Source organism: Ochotona curzoniae, unplaced genomic scaffold (assembly GCF_017591425.1).
Source record: "Ochotona curzoniae isolate NIBS_2020 unplaced genomic scaffold, NIBS_Ocur_1.0 contig_2210, whole genome shotgun sequence".
Taxonomy (NCBI): Eukaryota; Metazoa; Chordata; class Mammalia; order Lagomorpha; family Ochotonidae; genus Ochotona; species Ochotona curzoniae.
This window is the reverse complement of record NW_024465369.1, coordinates 21,177,849-21,201,925: the sequence shown is the minus strand read 5'-3', so window position 1 is coordinate 21,201,925 and position 24,077 is coordinate 21,177,849. Positions and strand designations below refer to the sequence as shown.

At 38.3% G+C, this 24,077-nt stretch overlaps 1 protein-coding gene across 3 annotated transcripts in view; it reads left to right on the top strand.

The window, feature by feature from the left end:
- ACVR1C (activin A receptor type 1C) overlaps positions 1-23,871 on the top strand; it is a 76,987-nt gene extending 53,116 nt beyond the window's left edge. The window contains exons 3-9 of one of the 3 annotated variants that reach the window (XM_040972033.1): positions 7,929-8,168; positions 12,465-12,695; positions 15,819-15,986; positions 18,246-18,402; positions 20,217-20,341; positions 21,836-21,966; positions 23,574-23,871. In XM_040972033.1, coding sequence (XP_040827967.1) covers positions 7,929-8,168; positions 12,465-12,695; positions 15,819-15,986; positions 18,246-18,402; positions 20,217-20,341; positions 21,836-21,966; positions 23,574-23,699 — 1,178 coding nt within the window. In that variant the 3' untranslated portion in view covers positions 23,700-23,871. The remainder of the gene's footprint in view (positions 1-7,928; positions 8,169-12,464; positions 12,696-15,818; positions 15,987-18,245; positions 18,403-20,216; positions 20,342-21,835; positions 21,967-23,573) is intronic. The other 2 variants (XM_040972034.1, XM_040972035.1) reach the window with 2 other exon arrangements.
- Positions 23,872-24,077: the final 206 nt, after the last annotated feature.

Genomic DNA, 24,077 nt, shown 5'->3' with positions numbered 1-24,077 from the left:
GCACCCCTTACCTTTGCTTGCCTACCTCCTGAAAACCAACAGCATAGGATAAATCTGCCCAGATACCTGCTTCCTGTCATGTTGTGATAGCCAGATGAAAATCGTGTATGCAATAGCTATTTGAGTATTGAACTGTGCAATGGCCCGTCTGTAGCTCATCAGATTCAAATGTCTTCTTATTTTTGTCATGGCTTGTTTGAATTACTAGAAAATCTTATGCTCTTGCTCAGTTTCTGAAGAACATGTTGATCACAGACAATCTTTTTGGCATGATTCTTCTCATGATGTGCAAATCATTTGCAGCTGCCTATAGTACAGCATGTTGGAAGTTGAGCCTGAAATTGGATTGTTCTGATGAAATTGTATAATGGTCTCTGTGAAGAAGTAGAAAATTGGGACAAACTCCCTGGCTGAAAAAGGAGAAGTGGAAGGCAGCTAACTCCACCATTACATGGGACTGATAGACAAAGAACCCCATGCTTTGAGACCTATGTTCTAAGTCTGATCTGTTTCATATTTTACTCAAAGTTGCATATTCATTTATGATGTTCTGATTCATCATGAATGGAGTATTGCATGGTGATCTTTTTACCTGCATTCTCCTGTTTTTGCATGTAAAATTTTTTCTGTATTGTTGCTTGCAAATATGCTGTCACGTTGTTCTTTAGGCGAGTCACGTGTTCCTTAGTAGAGCTTTAGTTCCATTAGGACAGTGCCCTACTTCTCCAGCATTCCTCTTAGAGAGTAGTTCTCTGTGGATGTTATACAAAGCAATCCATTTGGATCTAATCTTTGAACCACTTAAAGCAACAAGAAACCAATTAAAATGTATTTCTGTTGTTATTGAGCAAAAGCGTAAACTAATAGTTTCTACGTGCAGGGATGCTCTGAAGTGGTGGATTTTAAGGGAATTCCTTCATGAGGATTAAGGAAATCCCTCACTGACAATTAGGCCATTCTATTTTTTTTTAAAGATTTATTTTTATTATTTTTTTATTGGAAAAGCGGATATACAGAGAGGAGAGACAGAGAGGAAGATCTTCCGTCCAATGATTCACTCCCCAAGTGAGCGCAACAGGCCGATACTATGCCAATCCGAAGCCAGGAGCCTCTTCCGGGTCTCCCACGTGGGTGCAGGTTCCCAAAGCTTTGGGCCGTCCTGGACTGCTTTCCCGGGCCACAGGCAGGGAGCTGGAAGGGAAGCGGGGCTGCCGGGATTAGAACCGGCGCCCATATGGGATCCCGGGCGTGCAAGGCGAGGACCTTTAACCACTTGCGCCACGGCGCCGGGCCCAGCCATTCTATTTTTAATGAGAGAAATTATTACTATTGAGCTAATCAGTGCAAAAGCTTTGAAAGTCCTGGGGTGGTGTGTTCTCTTCTGCTGTATTTGTACAGGCTATTTCCAATGTCCCTATTTACACGCAGAACTCTGTGAAGTAAACACAATCTATTTGATTGAGTCGCAGCCCTGAGTTATAGGTGGATGGACAAAAAACAGTATGTCATTCAGCTGGTGGTGGTGTCATTGTTGTTAAGTATTTTTATTATTGTTGTTACTTGTTTATTTTTATTGGAAAAGTAGATTAACAGAGAAAAGAAGAGACAAAGATCTGTCTGCTGCCTCACTCCACATGTGGCCACACAGGCCAAATCTGAGCTGGTCTGAAGCCAGGAGCTTGGAGTTTTTTCCAGGGCTTCAGTGTCAAAGCAGCAACCCACAGCTTTGGGTCATCCTCCAGACCACCAGCTGGGATCTGGATGGGAAGTGCAGCAGCCGGGCTACAAACTGGTGCCCATATGGGATCCTGGAACTTGCAAGGATTTAGTGACTAGGCCGTCATGCCAGGCTCTGCTCTCAAGTCTTAAGACAAGAACAAACGCAACGGAAGACATTGTGAGCAGTAGTGTCTTTTGGGTGACTTAGTAGCTAGTAGATTTAAAAGTAAATGCTGGGGAAACAAATGTTTCCTTCTTGGGGCCTGGGTGGGGTTGAAGGGTAGAGGGGGCATTAATTTTTATGCACTCAGAATTAAATCTTGCAGAGTGCTGTCTTTTTACTTGGAAAAAACTTTGACCAAAGGAAGAGGAGTTAATTTAGTGCTAAACTAGTCTGTGGTTCCTTGAGGAGTGTTTTGGGCCCATTAGATTTTTGCAGCTTCTTGCTGCAGTGCCTTTGGAGATGAAATACTGACCTTGTAAAGTGCCACAAAAATGTGCTCTGTCTGAAACTATCTTTTTTGAGTGTGATTTTATTTATATGCATAATTGTCCGCATGAATAAATCTCTTCAATTCCTCTACTCTAAGATAGTTCCTGCATATTGTTTCATTGCAAGGTCTTCATTTTCAGTCAAATGCCATTTAAACATCTTGGCAATATAACTGAATGTTAATACTGTATGACCCCAGGTGGTTAATACACATTATTTGAAGCAATTGATCAAGTAAATACTTCCATCTCCTATCAGCTTATTTTAAGAAATATAAGCTAATTAATTTGAAGGGCAGATAAATCTCCTTAACCCAAAAGGTTTTCGTGGTTCTCATGGAGAAGAAGAGGTCAGCAGACAGTAAATGTGGGAACCACGTCCACATGGTCTGAGCTTCTCTTTTCCCTCTTGAGGAGTTTCCTTCCCAAAGTACGAAACAGGAAGTGGTGAGGAGGTATTGGGGCAGTGTACTCTAGTCAGGGAGGCTGATGCACCTAAACCAGCTCTGAGTTTGCTTAGGGCAGTGCCAACTACCAGTGAGTGCTTTTAACCAGAACCATTTCCCCCAGAATCTCTAGGAATGATCGCCAGGTTCACAAGGATGAGAACGTCATCTCTTTCCGCCCACTTCCTGTCTGCTTTCCTCCCTTTCCCTCTCTTGTCTTTCCTTCTCTTTACCTTGCTGATGCACTAGGCCTTCTACATTTGTTGGTTCTTTATCCAACAGTATCAGCAAACTTCAAATGGAAAATGCTAAAGTGGCTCTTTAAAGGCTCCTTTTCTTCATCCTTCTTTCTTTTCTTTCTTTCTTTTTTTTTAAGATTTATTTATTTATTGGAAAGTCAGATATACAGAGAGGAGGAGAGACATAGAGGAAGATTTTCTGTTCGATGATTTACTCCTCAGGTGAGCGCAACGGCCGATGCTATGCCGATCTGAAGCCAGGATCCAGGATCTTCTTCCCGGTCTCCCACATGGGTGCAGGGTCCCATAGCTTTGGGCTGTCCTCGACTGCTTTCCCAGGCCACAGGCAGGGAGCTGGATGGGAAGTGGAGCTGCCAGGATTAGAACCAGCGCCCATATGGGATCCCGGCATGTTCAAGGCGAGGACTTTAGCCACTAGGCCACACTGCTGGGCCCCATCCTTATTTCTTAAACAATATGGCAAGAGGCTCACATTGTGTCATAGCATGTTGAGTTGCTTTCCACAATGCTAACATCCCAAAGGCTAACATCTCAAAGGCATTGCTTTGAGTCCTGACTGCACCATTTCTGATCCAACTATCTGCTAATGCACCCAAGAAAACAATGGATGACAGCCCAAGAACTTGGGTGCCTGCAACCAAATGGGAGACCTAGATAAAGTTTCTGGCTGCTGGCTCCTGGCTTCAGCCTGGTCCAGCAACGGTTCTTACAACCATTTGTGGAATACCAGTCAATGGAAGCTCTCTCTCTCTTTCTCCTTCACTCTATCTTTCAAGTAAGTAAATAAATAATAACTCCTAAATTAAAAAGATACAAAATGAAACAAGGTGGTATAACAACTATTGAAGTAACATTTTCATTGTATCTGGTATTGTAAGTAATCTTGGTATGACTTAAACAGCAGAAGAGGCTGCGTATATGTTATATATGCAAAAATGACCTTTTTATATAAAGGACTTGAGCATGCACAGATTATGAAGCAATCCCCCAGGATGCTGAGAGATGACTGTACTTCCTTCCTAGGCGTAATGTATTCTAGAGCTTATACAGAGGAGGCATTTGTGAGTAGAGCTGTCACAGATTCAGGCTGGTGCCCTTCTCTCATTTTCCCTGTAGTGTTCTATTGAATTTGATAGGAAGGGAAATAACTAGAATCAGCAATACAGCTGCCCTAACCTCACTTTTGAAATTTAACATTCTCTCCCATGGAGCTGCTTATGCTATGGAGAATGCATCTCAGTAGGCATACAGAATGCATTGAATTTGGAAATTATCAAATAATCATAGTTCTTCTGTGGTCAAAAACATAGAACTTGCTAGAAACATTAGTATGCTTCCCAAAGGTAACTATTATTAAAATGTATTTTAGCTGTATTACTTCCTTATGTAATGATCTGTTGAGTGTAATTCTACAGGTTTTCTTCAATTATTTCCTCTAGTAATTGTTGTCAATGTTTGGCTTAAAGCATAGTTTTACAAATGTTTTCTTTTTAAAATTGCTCCGTGTTTAAGGAGCTCTTTCTGGGTGGCGTTGCTAGCTTTTTTTCTTGCTAAGTAATCCCTGTTTACCCCTTCGCTAACACTTGATCAATAAATTTGTTCACAAAATGTTGCCATCTGCAGTGACTATCCCGAGAGCAGTGTGACCTCATGGAGATTACTCTGTTTTCAAGGTTGCTGATCTTTTGACTCTTCCTTAGTTGCCATAGTGATAATCTGAGCTTAACAGAATTTGATTGAAGCCTCATCAGTGGCCTTTTCAGTGTTAATGTTTAGATGTACAGTTTCTCACAACACATATGGAAATGAAATTTAACCATATAAATGTATACAAGAGTGGATTTTAAAAAAACTGTGAGATTTTAAAAAAAATTAATTAAATGTAGGTAATTAAATGTATTTTTGTGGGATTCTCAGAATACTTCTGTGAAGACATGGGCATATAGGCTAATAATCTGGTAGATCATTGTGAAGTGACAGCAGATTACTTTGTAATAGCTAGCATAAGCAGATTCAAGTACCATGATTTCTACAGAAAAGTCAGACTCCACTTTAACCAACTGCTATAGGAACAGTCCAGATGAGACATTAGGGATGCTGAGTTGGTGATCAACTAAAACTCATGAGGAGAACTGGAAGTGTGTATTTCTGAGATTCACTTTACAGTTTTAAGCCTCTTATTCACTGATAGTAAATAGATGACTATTTCTAGTATTATGATGGAACTTTGAAGAACACATTTTGAGGAATTTGATTCTTATTTCCTTTACAGTTTAATAATATTTGCTGAACTCAGAACTATGATCCAGTGGCTAAATCCTTGTGTTGCACGCACAGGAATCCAATGTGGGTGCTGGTTCATATTCCAGCTGTTTCACTTCCCATTCAGCTCCCTGATTGTGGCCTGGGAAAGCAGCAGAGGATGGCCCAAGGCTGTGAAACCCTGTAGCTACTAGAAAGGCTAGGAACAATCTCCTAACTTCAGACTACTTCGGCTCCAGCCATTTCGGCCACTTGGGGAGTGAACCAGCAGATGGAATATTTTTCTCTGTGTCTTTCCCTCTCTCTGAAAATCTGCCTTTCCAATGAAAATAAGTAAATGTTTTAAAAAAATAATGCTTGTTTTCAAATGATAGTCATGCACTTTTGGACACATAAGTAAAATGCAAATTCAGAAAATATAATAGCTCTTTAGTATTGTCAATACAAAGAAGGAAGTCTGAGCAGTGGCTTAACTTGTCAAGTCCAGAGTGTTTATCACTGCCTTAGATTCAAAGGTGCAGGTATTACACTATTGCTTTCCAGTTATGATCCCTGAAGCTCTCCATACCCAATGCAGAGTTAGTTGGGGTACAGTTTTCCCAAAACTCAAAACCAGGAAGTGACAACCCATACCCGAGGCCCAGCTCCTGTGTCTCCCAGGTGGAAGACCTGAGATTCCTCAGTTCTGTTTGTATATTCTATAAGATTTGAGGATGCTTTAAATAGTTCATGGAAAAATAGAATGCTAAGTTTATTTTGGTGCAATAGTTTTTGAAATCCATGTACAGTGTTTTCATTGTATGCATGGCCAATGAACTTTTTGAAGACTCCATCATACACTTTCTAGTTTATTAACAAAAATCAACATCCGTAGTGGTGGGATATGGGAATTTTAAGTTGTTGCTGGAGTTGAATTTAGTGAATGAAAAAGAAGCAAACAATAAGCCAGTTTCAGGTGTCAAAATAACCCCTTTGAAAAACGTGGAGAATATTTGTCATTGTTCATATTACATGTCTCTTGTTTTTTTCTGAATTTCAAAGCAAGCATTTCTTAAATGCAAGATAAAGTTTAAGTTGAAAATTTGACTGTATGTGTTTAAAACTAGATGATTACAATTATATCTGTGTTATTTGATTTCCATTATCACATTGATTTTTCCAGAATGAAAAGGCTCATTCTTTACTTATAAGGAATGAAACTAGTAGGTCTTTGGTGATCATTCCAGTTAAGAATTTACTGGCCATTTACCATATGCCAGACCACTATTATAAACACTTTGTATAAGGTTGAGAGCAAAGTAAGTAAATGTCTTTGTCATATGAAGTTTGTTCTTTTTTGGGCTTGGAATCATAATAAAAAATGATATAATGTACCAGGTGATGATATGATGCAAGAATTAGAATAAAGCAAGATAAGTGTCTGGGGAATGAATGAGGAATGGGAAAGATGTATTATTTTAGGTAGCCTTGTCAGATAAGACCACTAAGCTTATTGCATCATCTTTTATGTTTTCTTTTTCCAGGAATCATTAGTTTTGTAATTGGTCTCCTTTGCTTTTATTTTTTTGTCTATAGTGTCTTTTCCAATGGCAGTCATGCAGATTAGCTTAGATCATATCTCCTGTCAGTTCAGAACCTTGCAACCATTTCTACTTAGGATAAAGCTCACAGTCCTGCTTTTTGACTCCTGAGTGCCCATTTCTGATCCCATTTCTCTTGATTTCCCCCATGCACTGCATTCCAGACATTTGTTGATCCTAAACTCATCAGGTAGGTCCCACTCCTGGGATCCTTACACAGATTTTTCTATTCTACCTTTCCTTCATTTGGTCTGCTGGACACCTGCCCAGGGTGACCATCCATGGCCTGTGTACCTAATGTGGTATGCAGCCATCAGTTTTTATCTTACTTGCTTCTTTTATTTAATCTTATTTATTTTTAATAATAAAAGATAAAGAAAGAATGAGAGAGACAGGGCAAGAGAGAGAAAATTCTTCAAGTTGTTGGTTCATTCCTCAAATGACTGTGACAGCCAAGACAGGGCCAGGGGAAACCAGGAGCCCAGTGCTCCATCAAGATTCCCCATCTGCGTGGCAGAGATGCATGAACAGTCATCCATGGTCTCCCATACTGTGCATTAGCAGAAAGCTGGATTAGAAATGGAAGTGAAACTTGGAGTAGAAACTCCAACATCGGATGTCAGCAGCACAAGGGGCAACTTCCCCCTGTACATTTTTCTTTTTAGTATTTATCCTCCCCTGCCTTAGTGTTAGAGATCCACTTGCTTAGTTGGGTGTAACGCCATGCACACACCACAAAAACAGTGAGTGGAACTTTTTACTTTCTCTTGTACCATCCATACATGGAGTACTGCACCATACTGTAAGAGACTGATCATTATCTGTGGCATGAATGAATGACAGGACAAATATGCTCTAAGGACAGAATGCTGAATGTGGAGGAGAAAATAACAGGCAGAAAGGAATCAACTGCTTGGGAGGTTTTAGAAGAGATCCCATATGTCAGTACTTTTCCATGATCCTAATTCTGTCTCCTCCTGTCACCTAGAATAATATTCCTCCAGCTCCATTTCTCCATTGTTATATACACCACTAAGTAATAACAAACACAAACACATACACATACTATAGAGCTGCATGTTCTGTTTGGTAAATTGTTTCTACACTTGCAATTTTTAAAATATTTAAACGGGTTGATTTATGGTTGTTCTGTTTGTGTTTAATTACAGCCTCAACAAGTGCCCCCAGACTTGGGCCCATGGAGCTGGCCATTGTTGTTATGGTGCCTGCTTGCCTGCTGTCCGTAGCTGTTATGCTGACCCTATGGGTGTGCCAGGGACGACAGTGCACCTACAGAAGAAAAAAGAGGCAGAATGTAGAAGAACCCCTCTCTGAATGCAATCTGGTGAATGCTGGAAAAACCCTTAAAGATCTAATTTATGACGTGAGTGCCTCTGGATCTGGCTCCGGTACGTGGTCCTTGTCCATTTTTTCCTGTTTCTTAATTTAAAAGACATTATTAACCCAAAAAGGGACCAACTATTATGAATTCCATCATCTGAAATCCTTGACAGGTAGTATGTGGGAAGCTCAGCTCTGGTGTGGCAGCTTGTGCTAAGATTTGATGAAGTGAAAAACTGCTATGACCTGTAGCTGGACGAATTCAGATGCTTATTTTCAAATGCATTAAGAATTTATATCTGAAGCAAATAAGTAATGCCTCTTCTCTCATACTTAGATTACCTTTTGTAGTCAGTTAGAGTCAATATTGCTTTGTTGGTAATGTTTTATGAAAACAGAACAGTAGAAGTTATTGTATTTAAGGGCTTGGATTCTAGGGAAAAGATGTTAGTTATGCAAAATAATGTTCTTTGAGCACTTTTGCTTGTGAAAGTTTTCAGAATCTGTAGAGACCCTCTGGGATATATACAGGGAATATATTTATATATGTGTGTGTGTATTTACATATATACACATATATATGTGTGTACACACACACACACTCACGCCAGGGGATTAACCTGAAATTAAATTGAGAACATTAAGGGTCTAAAAATAGTTCATTGACAAATACATATTATGAAAAATTAACATGTAATTAATTATTAAAAATTTAATTGGTTGAAATATACACATTATGAATGGATGTAGCCTGTCTTAAATATATATGTATATATGAAAGGCAGATAGGAAGAAAAGAAAGGAAGAAAGCGGGAAATAAATAAATAAATAAAGCCGGAAGAAAGAAAGAAAAAAGATTTTCATCTGCTGACTTACTTTCCAAATGCCACAACAGCTGGATTGGGGCCAGACCAAATCCAGGAGCGTGGAATTCAACCTACATCTGTCAGGACCCAAGTACTTGAGTCCTCACCTGTTACCTCTCAGGATGCATAATACTAGGAAGTTGAATCATAAGTGGAATGGAAGATCTGGGACTCAAGTCAGGCACCTCGGTTTCACTGGAGGCCAGTGTCCCAAGCAACAACTTAACTATCGCACCCAAGGTCTTCCCAGTCTCCTTTTGGATTATTCTAGGTTTTCTTGTGGAATGAAAGGAGGAAGCCAAAGCATGGATGATTGTTTTGAAGACGAATTTGAAAGTGTGTTCAGCATTGTTTTTCTGAAGCTGGTTGTACAGATTTGGCAGTGACCCCTGGCTAACAGTCATTGCTGGCCTTCCTTCTGTTTGTTAATCGAAGAGTGTATCTGCACCCAGCTTCGGTAAAGAGAATTTACCTGTGAAGATGAAATTGGCTGGTTCTACTTCCCATGTGCTCCTCTTAATTGTCCAATGGCCTTAAACATGAAACAGCTTTGGCAACTGTTGAGAAGCAAAGAATTGTGAGGTTTATCCTTGAACTGGTCAGGGACACATTCTAGACAAAAATCCTGCAAGAGAGGAAAATAGATTCATGTTTTACTGTTCTATTTCTGAGAGTGGGTTATGTCTCAGCAGTTTTTAAGAGCCTGGCCAGGTGACTGCTTTCTTCTCATGGCATGAGGCTGGGATGGATGGTAACACCACGGAGAGGTTGTTTATTATGGCTACAAGACAGGCATTGGCTTTTAGAATCCTTGGTCAAAAGTAGAAAATAAACCTACCAGGAGAGACAAAGTCTGCGTATCTTTCTCTGACAACTTCAGGTGAATATGCAAAAATTACTCAGACTCCCTGTGCTGAGAGATATAGAATCAACCTCTACCAAGCTTTACTGTGTCACCTTCATTGCGATATGTGCAGTTTATAGGCTGCTTTCTTTGTCCTGGGTTGCACCCCTGATCATGCATTTGATCAATGCGCAGTTTGTAAATGTTAGTTCACCTTATTCTCTAGACATTTGCTCTTGCTTTGCGGCTGAATGAGGCTGCGGGTGGTATTTTCTGAGAGTGGATGCATGTGTATGTGTGTGCAAGATGGGAGTGGAAGTGAGATACTGAGATTATGATTTGGCCTATGCATTGTGTGCCAGGTTAGTGTGTGGTCAAACAAAATCTCAGAAACAGCCCCTTGAGCTCAAGGAGTTGGCCCATCGGGAAGGCTTGCAGTCAGCGGAGGACTAGAGTATGGATGCAAGACCAGTTATTTAGTCCGAGGTCTGCCTCTTGCAAGAACCACAGTCCTGGCAAGTCTTTGATTCCTGTGGGACTTGTTTTCCAAACTCTAAATGTGAAGGTTGAATCAGATGATTTCAAAAGAACTTTCTGGCTGTGGGGCTTTGTGACTAATTGTTGTGACCCATAACATCAAATTTATAGTCTGTGCTTATTTAGTCGTAGTAGGTGGTTCCCATAAAGATGAGAATGTCTGAATAAACCGTGGCTCATGTTAGGAGCAGGGACCAAAGCCCCCAGGTGTTACGGGGTTGTTGCTGTGAGAGTATCCCAGCCGTCAGAGTACAATGACAAGAAACAAATTGGCTCGCCAGAATAAATTCATATTGTAACCTTTTAAAGTATTTCTCCAGATTCTGAGAGTAATAAATATTCATTGTGGAAGTTCAGAAAACAAGAAAGAAGAATTACAATTTACCCTGGTTTCACCGAATTAGAAATAATCATCATAGCAATAGCATATTTCCTTTTCAGTCTTTTTCTGTGCATATTTTGAATAGCAAAATGTACGTCTTTATCTGGATAAAATCCCAAAAATGGTTTTCATTTAGCCTAGGGGTTAAGATGTTCATTAAGACATCTGTGTCCATGTTAGTGACCCTGGATCCAACAGTCATCTTTGACTTGTGACCTGTTGCCTGCTGGAGCAGATTCTGGGAGTGAAGGCTGAAGTGGTTGGCTTCCTGCCGCCCACTGGGGAGACCTGTACTGACTTTGGTCTGACTCACCCATGGCCAAACCCCAGCTGTTATAGGCATTCACAGGGGAGTCTCCTCCACCTCTAAAATAAATAAGACATTTTAAAAAGCAGTATGGCAAAGTATTTTTTCTTGTCACAGAAGCATCTCTTAATGAAATGAAGTATATGCATTTAATTATGCTATTGCATTGATGAACTGTGACTGGCTATATTGTACTTAGTGAACATGCACATATGCAGAAAACTGCTATAAGATTCCACCCAGGAAATATTCAGAACCAGCAAATTCTTTGCCCATAATGGGGAGAATGAGAATTATTGTTTATCGGGAACAGAGTTTGAGGTAATGGAAGATGTTTGGAATAGATTGTGATGATGTTGGCACAACATGGTGAATTTAAAATGCTACTGAGTTATGTTCTCAGAAGTGCTTAAAAGTTTGTTTTATGTGTGTTTATAAACATAACAAAAACAATTAAATATCTTAGTGTATCTAAGTAACCCGTTGTAGATTAACAATATTAATAATAAGTCACAGTTGATATGTAATATGCCACAGACTGTGTGGGGTGTTTACGATGCTTGTTGATATTCACATCACCCCCATGTGATGGCTGATGTGGTATCTCCAATTTTTTAAAGGTGGGTAAAGGTAAGATATATTATAAGCAATTTACTTGTTTGTGATTGCTAGTGGTATGGCTGCAATTCGAACTCAGGTCTTTCTTAGCTGTACTCAACACTTCTGCACTGTATTTCATGATTTTGTTTTATTATTGGGCACTTTACCTTATTGTCTTCTATAAACAATTATATAGGAAACATTGACATATCTAGTCATCATTTTGCATTTACTCTTTAGGACTGGATTTGAGAGGTAAGGTCATGGGTTCAACAAATATGCACAGTCCGCATACGCCCAGAATGTAACTTCTTTGGAACATTTGACTTTTATAAATATTTTAGTATTTTTTGAGCCTCAGCCTTGTTTTATATATATGTCATTAGTTCACTTGATTGTTGAATTTTATACTTCACTTTCCAATTTGATTTTATTTTAAAAAGTCACACACATTCTTTGGCTTTCCCGGTTTTACCAAGAACTATACATTTTATTTTAAATGACAACTAAATATTTTCCTTTTGTGTGCTTAAGTAACCTCACAGATTTTGGTGGGCAAATCAGAGAGGCTTGTTGGGGTTTTTAGAAATCATATATATCTGTAAGATCAGAGCATGTTAAATTTTTCTGTTTTACTAATATGAGAAAAGAGTATTTCAGCATGCTTTAATATTAAATTAGTGAATATAGGGTGACTATTTCTTCTAAATTTGCAATATTAATGAAGTGCTTAAAAGTTTGCTTTTTTAGGGTGGATATAGTGGTAATAATGATACCTGTTTTGTGGCTTATGTGTTTAATAATCAATTCCACCTTTTCTTTCATCAGGTCTTCCTCTGTTGGTTCAAAGGACAATTGCCAGGACGATTGTACTACAAGAAATTGTAGGGAAAGGTAGATTTGGTGAGGTGTGGCATGGAAGATGGTGTGGGGAGGATGTGGCTGTGAAAATATTCTCCTCCAGGGATGAAAGATCATGGTTTCGTGAGGCAGAAATTTATCAGACTGTTATGCTACGTCATGAAAACATCCTTGGTTTTATCGCTGCTGACAACAAAGGTATTTTCAATGTGATTGAGTAGAACAAGTAAAAATGTCTTTTTTTTTTTCCAGATGAGAGCAAGTGATCTTTTGGTTTTAGTACAATTTATTCTGTATTGAGGAATCCTCTTTTCCACAAGTAACTGTACATAGCCATGTAATGAATCAGGACGGGTGAGCCCTATGAATTCATAATGATGCAAATGCCAGGTTGATGTTTATTTGGTGACCAGTCTAGGGCAGGGCTGATTACTCAGATCAGAACTCTGAAGTGGAGCTGAGTCCTGCGGAGTGGGCTATCTAGGTTTATTCTCTATAGGCGACACTGGGTCATGGAAAGTTTGGGCGGATTCGTGAGCAATGGGGAGGTTTAGGTGTCTCAGGAAATTTAGACCCTTGGGAGTTTTGAGTAGCAGCTTACTAACAAGGGCAGAAATATTTTCCCATTTTTACAGTTGGTATGGATAAACCTATGAGGGTTGATTGAACATTGGCTGTGCTAGGACTCTATTTTCATGTGTATGACATGTTTCACCTTTAGAGCTGAAATGTGAACAGTCTCTAGATTGTTGCAGAATGACAGCAAGCAAGTGAAATTTTGGGATAATGTTGTTTGAGGATTATTCATATCCTATGATATAACCTTGCCACTCTTAAGTAGTATTACTTTTTGAGTTTCATCAGAATAGAAAAATGACAACCTTGTAGTTAAAATCCATACTCATGTGGCTCGCACTGTGGTATAGCAGGACAAGCCTTGGCCTGTGATACTGGGATCCCATATGGGTGTTGATTGGAGTCCTGGCTGTCCATTTCCTTTCCAGCTCCCTACTGATGCAGGATGACCCAAGAATGTTGGTACCTGCAACCCATCTGAATAATGCAGAATAAGTTCTTGGCTTCTGGCTGAGTCCAGCTTTGCTTGGGCCAAGTGGACATTTGGAGAGTGATCCAGTGGATGGAAGATTTTTCTCTCCATGTGCCTCTCTTTTTCTCTCTGTACCTTTGATTTTTCAATAGATAAAGAGCAATTAAATGTTTTAAAACTCACACACAGGGTCCAGAGCAGTAGCCTAGCAGCTAAAGTCCTCACTTTGAACGTGCCAGGATCCCATATGGGAACGGGCAGCCCTGCTTGCCATCCCTGCTTGTGGCCTGGAAAAGTAGTCAAGGATGGCCCAAAGCCTTGGGACCCTGCACCCGCATGGGAGACCTGGAGGAATTTCCTGGCTCCTGGCTTCAGTTCAGCGCAGCACTGGCTGTTGTTGCTACTTGGGAAGTTAATCAACAAATGGAAGATCTTCCTCTCTGTCTCTCCTCCTCTCTGTATATCTGCCTTTCCAATAAAAATAAATAAATCTTAAAAAAAATCACACTCATAAATTTACTGTTGTATGCACAGGTTATCAGGGACTGTGTATAAATCTTACAAGTTATTTGTGCTCTGTTTATTTTGCACAGTTTCTATGAATGGAACTGTGTGTTATTGCTCTTAACAATTTAATTTAGTCATTTTTTCACACTTAAATTAGTATTACTTAGGAAAAGTTGGAGTTATAATTTCCTTTTTCAAAAGGATTGAAATAAATGAACAGTTCCTATCAGGATTCACCTTGTCTGTAAGCATCAAAAGTCTGTGATTATTTCTGTTTAATATAATGTTGATTATGAAACTATTCATTGTTAATTAGATAACAAAAGAGAAGCTAAACATTTGTCCTACATTTTGACCATAGTTGTGTTTCTTGATGATTTGTATTTTTCCATTTTCTAGGGAATAACTGAGTAAAACCAGGATTGTCACACACATACGAAGTTTCTCTCTAAATTCATATCTGTCTATCTATCTATCTATCTAAAATTATATTCAGATTAGTCACAATGAGACACTCTTATTTAAGTATTAATAATTTTGCTTTTTCCCTTCTAACTCTGAGCTGAGCTGCCTACTGATTAGGTTAATTATCAAGACTTTCAAAATATCAATGATTATACATAAACAGATCATTATGATTGGACTAAATAATTATGATCTTTATTGGATTATGAGTAATATGCACAGGAGAGCTCATTCTTAGCTTTCTCTTTAGTATAAATCTTCCAGTCCTGTTATCTCCTCATGTGAATGAGTGTGCATCATTCTAAATGGTCTCTAGTATCAGCTCCATCTTCTTCATCTGTTGTGACATTTACATTTTCAAATGTATTGGAAAATGTCTAATACATTGACATGAAAGAACAGGTGTAGCCACTTGTGTCAGTTAGTTATGGAGAGTATGGTCAGTGGATTAGTAAGTTTTATCTCTTTATAATGACTTGCACAGTCTTGGGAAATTTTATCACTACTTAGGTTTGGAAATTAAACATTTGGATAACAAAGTGTTCTTGTATAAAGAGGATTTTGTCAGCAAGTTTTTACTGTAGATTCCTTTTTTGCTGAGTGCCAGAACTGGTCAGGACTGCTAAATGTGTTTATAGACATTTTATTTCAAAAGCTAATGCTAACTCTAGTGAGTGTAAGGCGTGAAGAAACTTATGTTAATTTCTCTTATGTTGGATGTCTTTTTAATAAGCTGAATTAGCTTTATTAAATGATGTGAATTGTTTTAAAATGTCTAGTGATTGTTTTTGGCTCTTAGTACAAGCTCTTGGAGAAAATGATAAGCTTTATATTTTGAAAATGATTAACATGAACATTCTCAGGGTGTTAAAGCTTTTATCATAATAATGATCAGGACAAATTTGTTGTATCTTTAATTTTTATTGGTGTATTATTGTATAAAAGCTCTGAGTAACTTATTACACAGCACAGAGCCTAAGTGCATCTCTCAGGAATTTCTCCTAGAATGTGGTTGGTTTTGCCAGCATGTATTGATTGGAGGGAACAAGAAAAGAGCGGTTCAGTCATATTTAGTCGTTAGAATCACTGCCTCACTCTACCTATTCTATGTGAGGAACTATAACAGGCTTTGATGTATCAGCATCTTTAGGGATTCATTGAGAATGTGGGCTGCAAGCATTTCTGCTGAAGGATTTAACCTCCCTTTGTTAACAGTACGGATTAAACACTGATATTTGTTAAAAGCTCCTAGTTTCATCTGAACTTTTATTTTCAACAACAAAATTCTGTTTTCTTGTTAGATAATGGGACTTGGACTCAACTTTGGCTTGTATCTGAATATCATGAACAAGGTTCCTTGTATGACTATCTGAATAGAAACATAGTGACAGTGGCTGGGATGATAAAACTGGCGCTTTCGATAGCTAGTGGTCTGGCTCACCTCCACATGGAGATACTTGGTACCCAAGGTATGAATTTCCTTCCAATTTTTTCTCCTTAAAACTGAAGATAGACCATCAAGTTGTATTTCAGTTTTTATAAACAATTATTGAATACAAAGAAACATTAAATGATTTTATAAAACTGAAGATTTAGTCATAATATGCCAACTTGTACTTAATTCCAATTTTGTATATTATCCATAATGCATCATTAGTACTTTTAACTCCCTTTTTGTTGCTTAGTCTTGGAGTTCTCATCTGGTGGCAAAAGCTCCATTTTCAGAGATATAGTTAAAAATAATTGGAAATGATAACATAATTTTGAAAATAATACCCACTGTTTTTATTTATTCAGTTAATAGAGACTCAAGGAAGCCCTTAGCTAGAGTAATTGTTTGTGACATATGATTCCTTGAATTTTAAAATTAAGATCAAAGAGAGAGACAGAGAGATACAAAGAGAGAGTTAGTTCTGTCATCCACTGGCTCTGCTGTAATCCCCAGGCCAATAGCAAGAACCTGGATCAGAAATGGAGCATGCAAGGCATGAAACAGCATGCTTATGGGATGCCAGCATCATGGGTGGTAGCCTTCTCTGTAATGCCATTATACTGACCCCATGATCCCTTTGCATTCTTTTTTCTTAAGATTTATTTATTTTTCTTGGCAAGTCAGATTTACAGAGAGAGAGAGAGAGAGACAGAGAGAAGGATCTTCTATCTGCTTATTTATTTCCCAAGTGGCCATGTGCTGATTTCTTTCCTATTTCCTGGACACAGGAAAGAGGACATCATATAGATAGTAGTTGCAAAAACAGTATTCAGGACCACTTCTGTATTCAGGACCACCTAACTAGGGTAGTAAGAGTTGGAAATTTGCTTAATATATTTGCCTTATTCTTATATGTACATAGCAATAGAATTCATTCTCATTTATCAAAAACAAATTTGCTTGGCCTATAAATGTCAGCTACTCTTCTAAGCTTTGTACATGTGATACATAATAAAAAGCAACTGCGGTGCCTGCTTAGCAGCCAAAGTCCTCGCCTTGAATGTGCCGGGATCCCATATGGGCACTGGTTCTAATCCCAGCAGCTCCACTTCCCATCCAGCTCCCTGCTTAAGGCCTGGGAAAGCAGTTGAGGATGGCCCAAAGCTTTGGGATCCTGCACCCGCTTGGGAGACCTGAAAGAAGTTCCTGGCTCCTGGCTCTGGATTGCCAAAGCACCAGGCTGTTGCACTCACTTGGGGAGTGAATCTTCGAATGGAAGATCTTCCTCTTTGTCTCTCCTGTCTGTGTGTCTGACTTTGTGATAAAAATAAATAAATCTTAAAAAAAAAAGTAACTGGGGCCTGATGTTATATCCAAGTGGCTAAAGTCCTTGCCTTGCATGTGCCAAGATCCCATATGGGTGCTAGTTCTAATCCCGGTGGCCCCACTTCCCATCCAGCTCCCTGCTTGTGGCCTGGGAAAGCAGTCAAAAATGGCCAAAAGTCTTGGGACCCTGAATTCATGTGGGAGACCCTGAAGAGACTCCTGTCTCCTGGTTTTGGATTGGCTCAGCTCTGACCACTATGGCTTCTTGGAGAGTGAATCAGCTGACAGAAGATCTTCCTCTCTGTCTCTTCTCTTCATTGTGTATCTGACGTTCCAATAAAAAGTAAATAAGTCTTAAAAAAAAAAAAGTAACTGTCCTGATTCAACTATGGTTTAGGTAGGAGAGTGGGATGGTTAACCATGCAGATGAACGGATAATTCAGAAATTGCAAACAGATTTGAATAAAGTAAAATGCAGGAATCTGATGAAGAATGAATTGAGGTGCAGAATGAATTGTTAGAAAGTCCTGTCTGAGGAAGTCACATTTGAAATACATTTTCAAAATAATTACTCTTTGTCCCGGCACAGTAGCCTTGTAGCTAAAGTTCTCGCCTCGCACATACCAGGATCCTATATGGGTACTGGTTCTAATCCCTGCAGCCCCGCTTCCCATCCAGCTCCCTGCTTGTGGCCTGGGAAAGCAGTCGAGGACAGTCCAAGGGCGTGGGACCCTGTATGCACTTGAGAGACCTGGAAGAGACTTCGGGCTCCTGGCTGCAGATCAGCTCAGCTCCAGCTATTGTGGCCACTTGGGGAGTGAATCAGCAGACAGAAGATCATTCTCTCTGTCTCTCCTCCTCTCTGTATATCTAACTTTCCAAAAAAAGTAAATAAATCTTTAAAAATTACTCTTAACAGGCTCAATATTCAGGAAAGAAGAAAATGAATATATTTCTTTGTGTTTCGTAGGTAAACCTGCTATTGCTCATCGAGATATAAAATCAAAGAATATCTTAGTGAAAAAATGTGACACTTGTGCCATAGCCGACTTGGGATTGGCGGTGAAGCACGATTCAATACTGAACACCATAGACATACCTCAAAATCCCAAGGTGGGAACCAAGAGGTAAGCTACCTTTGTGGGGTAGTATACTAGGACTTGCCATTTACCAATAAACTTGAATGCCTGTAAGGTGCTTGTAGGGGTCTTAGGTCCACGGGGGAATCCTTAGGCCCGAGAAAGAAGGGAGTCTTCTCTGGTTCACTGAGAAGCCAGTTGGCTCAATGATGACATAAAGCAAGAATCTTGACATTTGTGGACAGCGGCATCATTCAGTGTAGAGGAATGATGGAAAAAGCAATAATATCGGAATTTTAATGCACTGTATTCCTAGGTTGAATATTCCTACAGATAAAAAAGAACAAGCAATTGTGTGTAATATCACTAAAGCCTTTATACTTTATATCAAAATGCATGGCTGGTGATGAATGTTAAATTTCTGAGCAATAAGAGTTAATGAATTGGAATCAGTAGGTTTGTTACCCTTTAAGAATAAATACATTTATGTGTTATTATAGTTCGTTAATGCCTAGTGATATTGCCTTAGAATTTTGTATCATATATGCTTTACTTATCCTAAAATCTCTTGAATTTATTTTTATTGATAAGAGTTTGATCACCATTTTCACACTCAGAATAACATCTCTGAAAATCAAGGACAAGCATGATGTGAATTAAGCATTCTTACATGTATCAAGACTTGCTATGGACAATCTACTTCTATTTTATTTGAGTTTTCTCTGTTATTTTGTCATAATTTTAGGGTACTTGATCTGAACATCAGTATCAAAATATTGTCCTTTGCCAATATTGTGCTGTAGATTAAGCTTAAGCCACTGCTTGCAGTGCTGGCATCTCATATCAGAGGGGGGAATGAGTCCTCGCTTCTTTGCTCTAATCCAACTGCTTGCTATGACACCTGGTAATATAGTGGAAATGGACCTTGCCACTCTCATGGGAGGACTGGATTGTGTTGCAAGTTCCAGACTTTAGCTTTGCACAACCCTTTCTTGGAATTATTAAAGGCCTTGGAGAGTAGAGAATTTCTATGCTGATGACCGTTAACTCATATTTTAGATTCTAGGACAGTGCTTGAGATTCATTCTTTTGATTCTTGGAGCCAATAATGAGGAGTTAAGAGTGCATCAGGAAGGTTTACTCAAACAGGACACCCTAAAATTTTTGCTCTTTTCCTCTTACGAATATAAGGACTGAATTTGTATACCCAACTCTCTCTACATTATTCTCAGGGTAACCTTAGATGATGTACTGCTTCAAAGAGTACTTACTTCAGTATGAAAGGATGTTGTATTCCCCACTCCAACATCCTGTGACCTTCCAAAGATCTCTCTAACACAGCTGGGCTCATTAGGTCCCATGGATTATACATTTTTTAAGTTAGTCATGCTCAACTAAAATTATACTCGTCTGAAATTTAATGTGTAAAAAATTGTTCACTTATGGAAGACATTTCTGGTATGCTACTTAGCACAGTGCTGAAGGTTTGCTGTCACTATGATGAAAACATTATACTCTTTGATGTCATGGCATTTCCCAAGAAATGAATAATGGGTGTTGAATTCTGTTTCCTGTGTCAAATGCTCTGATATTTCTCCAGCTTGAAATTTCTAAGCACCAGGTTCCTTATACATTTGTTTTAACAAAGTAGAATGGCCACAATTAAAAAAAAAAACTTTTTAAAACTGAAGACTGCAAAAGAGTAACTCTATTACTGAATTTTATTTTGTAGTGGTGCTTCAGATCTGCCTTTAAAATTGATGCAAGTGGTCTTAGTTTAAGTTTGGATTACAATTTACTAAGGTTGTGTTTTATTGAACTGCTGTAAAGTCACACAATCTGAAGATGTACATGTTTTGAAGGTATATGGCTCCTGAAATGCTTGATGATACAATGAATGTGAATATCTTTGAATCCTTCAAAAGAGCCGACATCTATTCTGTTGGTCTAGTTTACTGGGAAATAGCCCGAAGGTGTTCAGTCGGAGGTACGATTTTGGAAATACCCTTTGTGTCTTCTTTTCCTTGATACTCTGAATGAAAAATGAAATTTCTTTTTTTTCCCTACACTCTATATTGAATATCTTCTCTAATATTTATTGGAATATCCAGTGGTGTGCAGCACTTGAAAATGATCTTATTTGGGTTTGTATGCAAGTGAGTGGGCACTTCTACTTTATATCCAAAAGAATTTGAATGGCTTGCTAAGGTTACAGGATTTGGAGTTCTCTGTTGTATGCACTGACTTGTTCTTTGTTGTGATTTGATAAATTTGTGTGGAAAAGAGTTGTTTGCAGTTGAGGGTAGGTGAGCAAAGACAAATTTTCCGTTTCCTGCTCCAGGAAGTTTAGAAATTAATACTGAGGGAAGGAAATAGTATATTGTTGCAAAAATTTAAGAAAACACAAAGAAAAGTAGAAAAGAGGAGGGAGGAAGTTAGATTTTCTTATTTTTTAGACTTGTATTCTTGAAATAGATGAAATATATTCTCTTTATGTTGTAAACATAATTTTTAGTGTGCAAAGGCCTTAGGACAATGCTTATTATATATGAATATTTTGAGAATATTTATTTTTTATGAAATTTTCGTATGTCTGTTTGTATTGCTTTTGAAGTTTGGTCCCATAATTTTTTAAGGTTATTAGAATTGTATCAACAATCTATATTGACTCTTAAAAATAATTGAAAATTAAAAAAATAAAAAATAGTAATTTAATTAGCATGATTTCCTATTAATTTTCTATGATTATGGCATGTTTTAAATATAGTCGGTTGTCACATGATTTTTTTTCGATTGCAAACTGCACTTGTGACAGTTGGTCCATAGAACTATTGTTTAGTGACATTGTAACCATCTTAGTGTAAAAACACTTTATGATATTCATAAAATGATGAAATTGCCTAAAGAGCAACTCTCAGGGGTAACCCTGTGATTAAGTGATGCATGATTATATTTAAAAATAAAAGGACTAAGTTCAATCCAGAAGTCTATGTAAAGGTGTGTTAAAATTGAAGTTATAGTCTAATAAATAAAGGCATCTTTTTGATTCCTTGTAGTTAAGTCCTGTCTTTCATCTACCATTGCCTGCTCTTCCAGAACATTAGGGAACATTAGAAACATTGGTTTGCATGATAGCAAGTTATGTAAATAAATATGTTATTTTTATAAGAGAAAACGTAGAAACACTATTTGATATGGTTATGAAATTATATGGACTTATTTTATATGATAATGAAATTAAATTTATATTTTACATAGTTATAAATAATGTCATAGTATACAATTCTCTAGTTTTAAATAATAACTACTTTAATGAGTCTTTTAAATTATGTCCATGGTTTAATAGTGATACATTATGTTAACAATTGTGACTTCCTTGTTTTCTCAAGGTGTCACGCTTTAGAAGATCTAACTGGTATTTTGATTTAGACATCTTTATTTACTATTAACACAGGGACATTTTTATGCAAATTTCTTATAGGAATGGTGGAGGAGTACCAGTTGCCTTATTATGACATGGTGCCTTCGGATCCCTCAATGGAGGAAATGAGGAAGGTCGTTTGTGATCAGAAGTTCCGACCAAGTATCCCAAACCAGTGGCAAAGCTGCGAAGTAAGCCTGTGCTTATGGTTTATTTTCTTTATTTTTTTAACGTTTATTTATTTTAATTGAAAACGCAGATTTACAGAGAGGAGGCACACAGAGAAAAAGACCTTCCACGCTCTGGTTCACTCCCCAAGTGGCTGCAACAGCCAGAGCTGAGCCGATGTGAAGCCAAGAGCCAGGAGCATCTTCCAGGTCTCCCATACAGATGCAGCATTGCTAAGCTTTGGGCCATCCTTGATTGCTTTCGCAGGCCACAAGCAGGGAGCTGGATGGGAGGAGGAACAGCAGGGACATGAACCTGCACCCATATAAATCTTGGTGTGTGCAAGGCAAGCATTTAGCCACTGAGCCATTTTCCCAGGCCCTTGTTTATTTTTCTACTACATATTTTGATGATTGTCAGGGAAGATGTTCAGAGGCCTTATGGTTCTTCTTTATGAATCTAAGCATTTAACTTATTCCACATAGGTTGGTAAGATGTTTTTATATGCCTTCAGAGGATTTTATTGTTTTTAGTGGTATCTGTACGTAATGCCAGGCTATGTTGTGGTAACAAACTCCTGAAAACTTGTTGACTTTCTACAACATGCATTTGCTTCTTGATTGCACAAAGTCCTGTGCATGTTGCGCAGTTCCCTATAGCATCAGTTCTCATGGAGACAACTCAGAAGTCTTGGTGATTTTGATCTCCAGAAGCTGACATTGGACATAGTTTCTTTAGGTGAGGGGAAAGAGAGAGGACGGAGGATCTCACACACTGGCTCTTTAATCCTTTGACACGATGTGACACCCTAGCACTGATACACACATCGTCACATAGCTGTCTGACAGCACAGGGGCTGTGAATTGTGGGAATGTAGGCAGCTCTCTGGGTACTCACCACTTCTTTTTTTTTTTTTTTTTTTTTTTTTGAGAGCCCATTGAATGTGTCTTAAGTCTTTCATTCAGTTTTGCTGGTATAATAGTTTTACACTATGTTTATGTCTCTGTAGGACATATTCATCCTTAAAGTTAGAGCTTTGGAAGTGTCTTGTGTGCTTCAGGCTGGATTTTCTGCCTCCCGGTGTCACACCGTCAGGTCTGAAGCTCCAGAGCAGCTACTTGCTTCAGAGACTGTCTGCATCTCTGTGGTTTCATTTCCTGTGTTTTCATTATTTTTTGCTCTGTGTATCACATTTCCTTGATCATTCACTTATGCTGTTTCATAGATTTTCTGATATTTGTACTTGAATCATATGCTGGCATATAGTTTTTATATGTTGAGGCACAAAGAGCTCGGTACGGAATTTGATGGACTACGTATCCGTGTGTGTATGCGTGGGATTGTGCATGCAGGGATGTTTACCGAAATCAAGACATGGGAAATTTCTACTCCTTGTACTATTTTTTCATAAATCAGTAGGTTGGATTTTCCACTGTCAGTATTTACAAGGTCAATAATCATTCTCAGAGCTTTCTTATGGTGTTTTGCATTTACAGTTTCTTCATACAAGCCGAACATCAGTAGAACAATGTGCAATTTTTGGCACTTAAAAAAAAAACTGTTCTTTATTTCCTGAGTAGGTAACATGCTTGAGGTGGTACTAAGTTTAAATCTCATCTTTCTCTTCCAGGCACTCCGAGTCATGGGGAGAATAATGCGTGAGTGTTGGTATGCCAACGGGGCAGCCCGCCTCACTGCCCTGCGGATTAAGAAGACTATCTCTCAACTTTGTGTGAAAGAAGACTGCAAAGCCTAATGTGATAATTTTGTAGAAAAAAAAAATCTCTCACAGCTTTCTTTTTGATTTTCCCTCCTTATGTGAAATTTTTTTTCCCTTTTTTGTTCTACCTCAAAAGTTATACAGTACAGTATTTAAGTGCCCAAAGGCATGAAAAGATAGGCTAAAAAGTTAAGCTTGGACAGGAGTTGACTTCATCCAATCTCCATGTTGTCTTTAATTTTACTTTGAAAAGCAGCGTATTGACTTGTCTTTTTATTTATTGAGAAGGAAGATATTGTAAAAGTCTAAAATAAGCTATTTAACAATAATAAACTCTAAGGTTAAATTTTACTTGAACAAAGAGTACATGAATGAATAGTGGGAAATGTCAAAATGGAAAAAACTTTTTCTGAG